The sequence below is a fragment of the Amblyomma maculatum genome, chromosome 7, assembly GCF_055883805.1.
Source record: "Amblyomma maculatum isolate TAMU_Amacu chromosome 7, ASM5588380v1, whole genome shotgun sequence".
In the NCBI taxonomy this organism is placed as follows: Eukaryota; Metazoa; Arthropoda; class Arachnida; order Ixodida; family Ixodidae; genus Amblyomma; species Amblyomma maculatum.
In genome coordinates, this window is record NC_139350.1 from 47,237,552 (window position 1) to 47,243,551 (window position 6,000).

Sequence of the window (6,000 nt, forward strand, 5' to 3'; positions counted from 1 at the left end):
TTAGTTTCGTGGCAGAGAACTTGCAAGTATGGTTAAAGAGGTAATAAGTATCGTTACAAAAAGGAAAAAAAACTAGCATTCAAGTTTGGATCTGAGGCAGGACGTTCTTTCAACGAGAGAGAAAAATGGCAACTTCCTCACCAAAAAGACAGCTAAAGCTTTTCAAAAATCTTCTAGGTAATATGAGTACCTGCAGCATTGTCAAGACCTGGGGATCATTCTTGAGTTTTCACGCTTTTCGTGTTGTTTATTTTTTCTCCTTTTCAGCTCCAGCTTTATTCATTCTTCTTCTCCCATACTCGTTCCATCCTTCTCCACTGCGCAATTCCTCGCAGCTTTCCCTTTTCCTCTCAGCCAGTCCCGTTTGGATCGTCCGAGGCTGCCTTTGTATGAAGCTGTACCACACGTGGGAAGAGGGGTGGTGGCCACAATTTTTTTATTTTACATTTTGTATCTGTTTTTGTATCCCCTTCCCCCCTTTGCTTTTTGCTCGGCCTTTTCCAACTGCTGCGCGTTTCTTCTGCCGTCTTCCGTTTCTTGTGTTTCCAGCCTAGAAATAAGTGCCTAGCAGGCAGCCAGGGCTTATCCGTGTCTCTCCATTTGTGTTGTGTGGCTCGTGTGTTGATTATGCTTTGCTATATCTCTCCAGCTGGCCGAAACTGCCACCATTTCACTGCGCAGGCCCCGATTACATTCCACGACCAACTCTTTCAAGTGCACGCCCTGCCCAGGCGGCCGCGCCTGTCCCTACAAAAATCTGGCACCCACTCGTGGTGCAGCCTGTTCGCCGCGAATGCTGCCCTGGGTTTATTCATGGTGCCCACAGCAGTTTTGAGCCTGCGACTGAAAATATATGGCCAGGGCAAACGTGTTATTATACATCCTACCAACTTGCAATGCCATTAGCGGAGAGAGGGAGAGCAGTATCTACGGTAACTGCTGGGTGTCATTTCTGGCATCGCAACCTATCGAGCACGTCAATTAAGCTGTAACCTAGGGCTTGCTCTTGCATATAAATGTGAGTAAAGCGGTGGACCAAAAAAAAAAATAAATAGAGCTGCGGCATTTTAAAAATGCATTGTGAAGAACACAGGCACCTTGCTAGATGTGGACGTAGAAGACTCTTTGTCTCATTGTTATCGTGCAGAGCATCTCTGGTCTGGACTGAATTGACCTGCTGACCTCAATGTCACCAAATAAACCCTCTTCTTCATTTGTTGCAGGTGCAGGGAGTCGGGAGTGTTTCGGATTGTCAAGGGGCAGCAAGGAGTAACGTATATGTACCGATCTTTGACCAGGAACCAGGTCTGCACTGTCGAAAGAGAGCCTCCGAGATGTCAGCGTTGCTTGGCCCTTGTTGCTTCTGCAGCCCACAACGATGTGCTCTTGGCGACGACCGCTATAAATTGCCAGAGCTGAGCAATGGAAGCTTCTTGTCGCTCATCGAGCTACAGCCAACCAACAGCATGTGTGCTCTGCGGGCCATGGTAGAACGGCCTACTGCAGTAACGGTGGCGACGTTGGCCCCAAGCGCAGGCAGCCGGGGCGAACTACGGCAAGTACTGTCCCTCGCGAGGTTGTCCGCTTGCGGTCTGTGTGCAGTGTCTGTATTCGGTGGTGTACCATGCCGCGGAACTTTATAGAGTTACTTAATTCACAGGTACAGTTTCAATAAACGATATCTATCGAAGCGTATTTGTAAACACTTCACCGTTCTGTCTTCGTGGGCTCTGAAGCTGTTAGACTGCTGTATAGAATTGCATGTCATCCTTGGCGGCCTTGTAGGCTAAGGGCTGACAAGGCCTCTTGCGGTAGCTGCCCAGCTTCCAGCAGCCTACGCACTGCGTGCTTCCCATTGGGAAGATATCTATGAGGTCCTCCATCTGCACGTGAATGGACGCATGAAACTGACGGGATGGAGCCGAGGCTGCTGGCAGCTGCGATCAAGGGCCTCAGCTTGTCCTGGGCGCCGGGTGAGTCACGTCCGCGCCAATGATGATCACCGGCTTCTGGAAGATAGCCGGCTTCTCCTTGGTCAATAGGCCATTGTTGGTGCCGCCAAGCTTGGCATTGGCTGGTACAGGTTGGTGATGAGCTCAGCGTCGCACTTCTTGATAACGTTGTCTATCACGCACTGGGTGCGCAACCCGATCTTGGTCTCGGCCACCTGCTTGATCTCAGCGTAGTTCGAGTTCTTGGTGAGCACGATGACCATCTCCAGGTTTGCAGTCTTGCGCTGTGTTGCTTTGAGCGGGCGAGCGCAAGAAGACCCTGTGCGAAACGCCCAGCTTCATGACCCCGGAAACACTTTTAAAGGCCCACTGTCCACCCTCCGGTCGATAATATTTTCTTCCCCTGGTGACTGTGAGACTTCGCCCCTGGAACGCAAGGCCGCAAAATGTTTTTGAAAAGAGTAACTGATAACGCAGTTACAGCCACCGCAATCGCCCGATTCTATCCTGCCTCTCTCCTTCCGTTCCCTCGCAAAGGTTTTTCACTCTCCTGCCCGAGGTCGTCTAGCCTCCGCAATACAAATTCCCCTTCCTCCTCCGCGTTTGGCGGGAGGTGGGGCGTGGCTCTCCGCGAGCGCGAAAAAAAAAACGGTCGAGGGAGCGCGCGCCGCTAGATTCAGTCTGGCCGTGGCGAGGGAAAAGCGCGCTGCGAGCGGTAGGCACCCATCCTTCTCCCGTCAGTCAGCGAGATGGACCAATGGTCGTCGTTCGCGGTATGTACGTCATTATCAGGGCCCGTCGGGCCAGCGCAGGAAACGGTGAAGCTGGCTTCTCAGAGCAGAGCATGAGGGAGCTTTGAATTGTATTTTCGATGCTTTGCGGCGCGCGTGTCGCTGTAGAATTTTGCACAGACTATCTCCGGTACCTGATCGAAACACTGAGCTCCTTTTCTTAAAAGGGCCTTCCCTGGACAGTGGCCCTTTAAAGGCAGGACATAGCTTCGAGGTCGACATCTGGTGGATAGGATGCATCATGTACAAGCTGCTTGTGGGGCGACCTCCGTTCTCTGCTTCCACGAGGGAATATATGACCACATCAAAGCACATAGATACAGCATCCCTCCGACAAGCGCTTGCTTTCCCAACTCCCAACGTGTTGCCTGGTGATACCACCGCGTTTTGATGCACTTGAAACCCCTGCGACCACTGCTAGTGCAGCCCCTTTGGGAAAGGGGCAAGGACCTCTAGCTAGAGGCCATGGTTACTCCAGTGAGGAAGCCTCAGGGCATGGAGGGAAAGCCAGCGCAGAGCCTGAAGCCACAACTGCCAACAAGACGGAAGGCAGCCCAAGCGCCGCCTGCAACTGCTGCAATGTCGAGTCCCCCCCCTCCGAGGAGGACGGCGGGAAAGGCACCTGAGAGCGGTTGTGAGTCTGCTGCAGAAGCTGTTCAATGCACGGCCGCCCGAGTGTTCCTTTCGAACGCCCCGACAAGGCCGAGAGCCCTGCATCAGGGCCGCTCTTCTGGATAAGCAAATGGGTGAACAACACAGACAAGTATGGCATAGGCTACCAGCTGTGCGACAACAGCATCGGAAAGAGGCACTGAGAGAGATATAGCCCGAGTCGCTTTGGGATGTTAAACCCTACAAACCAAACCACTTTCCCATGGTCAGATAGTGTAGGAGGTAAGTCAGTTATGACTACTGTTTGCGCTAATATAACTTGCGGTCGCACATGTGAAATTTATTATGTGAAATGGATGCTGACAACTCGAAATACTATAAAATCTCTTCTGTGCACGAGATATATAATCTAATATTCCGAGTCATCGTCCACTTCCACGTCGAAATATTGAGTCAAAACTATGTCATCGACAGCCCATAGGAAACTTAAATCACGGGTCGAAGATGCACTCGCTCTTTTCTTTGCTTACGACTTGCTTTCTTATCTGCTTTCGCCATTTTCCCTTTAGCGTTTTGGTCGCTGTTTTTCTTTTAGTCTCTCTTCTGTGTTCACTTTTGAATCTCCATATTTTTCTTGTACTGCGCTTGCTTTGGGCACAGGCTGATCGCAGTCACTGCTTTTAATTGCTTTTCTGGAGGTACCCTTGCACAATACAAGCTGTTGATTTTGCAGACAGTAGAACATTGTTTTATGAGCCTTGGGAGCAAGATAAGACCCCATGATGAAGACTGGCAAATCGTGCTGGATGCAAACAAAAAGAAATATGCTTATCCTCTAGGTTTTTCCAGTTTTACTCGGTTCCTAAAGTTTAAAAAATTAACCTCCTCGGTATTATGGCTTTTTTTTTTTTTGCTGTGATAGCATGCCTTGCAGTTTAAGACGCTTAATTATTTAAAAGCATAAGTACACACAGTGTTGGTGATGGGCAGCTATGGCTAATTTCCTTTGGAACACATTCGTACGGTCCAGTTTCACATCTCTTCCTTTTTTGTCCCGAAAGTAAAGTTTCTTCCCTGTTTAACAGCTCTAAAATTTGAATTCGTGCTGCAAAGCGCAGAATTTTTTTTTCTTTTTCTGAGCAACTCCAAAAATTTCTACAAGTCCTTTTTGAGCTGTTGCACCCCTGGGCTAGAATGCTAGGTCGCCATTGGTGAGGCCTGCTCAGCAGCCGTCATAGAAGGGCATTGAGTTGTTGCGTCCTTAGCATGCCGCTTTATTTGGTTGCCCTCGTTTGTTTGATTTTTAACAGTGCCGAAAGTGGCTGCAAAGCTGTCAAAATCCATTGACTTTGACTATGAGTGCAAAGTCTTGATGGTAGAAAAAAAAAATTAGGAACAGGTCAGAAATCTTTGGGTTGACGCCAAATTTATCGGGGAGGAGCCTGTAACCGAAGAAAATTCAGCTGAAAAGAATATTGGGTTAATTTACATGGGAATCGCTGCATTGCGATTGTCGACAGCAGTAAAAATGGTAGAGTTTTAAGCATAGCTTTATTTAAAAGCTTTCGCTCATATAACTGTATTCAAGCCATGCTAAACACCCACTATTTTTACAGTTGTCGATAAACAGCAACATAGCCACCCCCACTTAAGCATGGTGATGGTGGCCGACCTGTAGTAGCATGTCGCTGGCTCAGCTCCAAAGAGCTAAAGGTGTGGCCAAAAAAAAAAGTCACTGCAGTTGTGGCAGGGTCAGTCTGAAGTGCACCCATAGAGTGTCTCACCACTGTTTGCAACCACTATGGTTTAGTACGGTTGTACAAGGTTTATGTAGATGCTGAAGCTTTGGCTTTGAGCAGATGGGATAATGCTTTTCCTTAACACTGACTTCCACTCTGTTTATCTTTTTTTTTTGTCACCTTTTTGGAGAAGGAAGGCGCAGTTATCTGTCACTTTTCGGTGGGCACCTACACTTAATTAGGTCAAGATCAGTCGGACCTAACGAGGCTAATGTCGAAGTTGCACCCTGATAGTAGAGCTTACTATAACTTTGTCGTACACCCTTTGGCCTGTGAGTTACGCTCACAAGGTGCATCGAGGTGCTACACATATCGTCAAGGGCAATTTTATTGGGAAAAGAACAGATAGGGATAGGCAAGGTAGGGAGCAGTGCATCAGAGACATTGGAAGATTCTGGGTGACACAAGCTCATGCCATGGCCCGGTTTTGGTATCCATCTTGTCACTGGCCTTTACTCTATTCCATACATCAATTGAGGGATCAGGCACGAGTTCTGGGTTAGATGGGCCCCACAGTCCCATGTTATGTCACCGAATCTTGCTGTTTCTTCACAGAAGTGAAAGGTTATCTGTAAATTAGATATGGGTTAGGGAGAACATACCCACCAATGCACCGCTCACTATTCAGAGAGCGACAGGGGTTGTGGAGGAAGTGATCCTAGGCAGCCGCTAACTGCAGTAGGTCACACGACCGAAAATTGCAAATGGAGCCTTCCACATCGGGATATTTTGCAGGTCAGCAGACTTGGACACATAAATTGAAAGAATCTGTTCAGTTTATGCCTTTCAGGCATTTCAGTATTTCCATTTGAAGGAAATAAAGAAATGTTTGGTTATCTGGGACCA

General features: G+C 48.4%; 1 protein-coding gene across 8 annotated transcripts in view; it reads left to right on the top strand.

The window, feature by feature from the left end:
- Window positions 1-1,705, top strand: part of LOC146183140 (uncharacterized) — a 30,901-nt gene extending 29,196 nt beyond the window's left edge. For all 8 annotated transcript variants that reach the window (XM_084609045.1, XM_084609048.1, XM_084609049.1 and 5 more), the window contains one exon: window positions 1,224-1,705. In XM_084609045.1, coding sequence (XP_084465171.1) covers window positions 1,224-1,419 — 196 coding nt within the window. In that variant the 3' untranslated portion in view covers window positions 1,420-1,705. The remainder of the gene's footprint in view (window positions 1-1,223) is intronic.
- The last annotated feature ends 4,295 nt before the right edge of the window (window positions 1,706-6,000 follow it).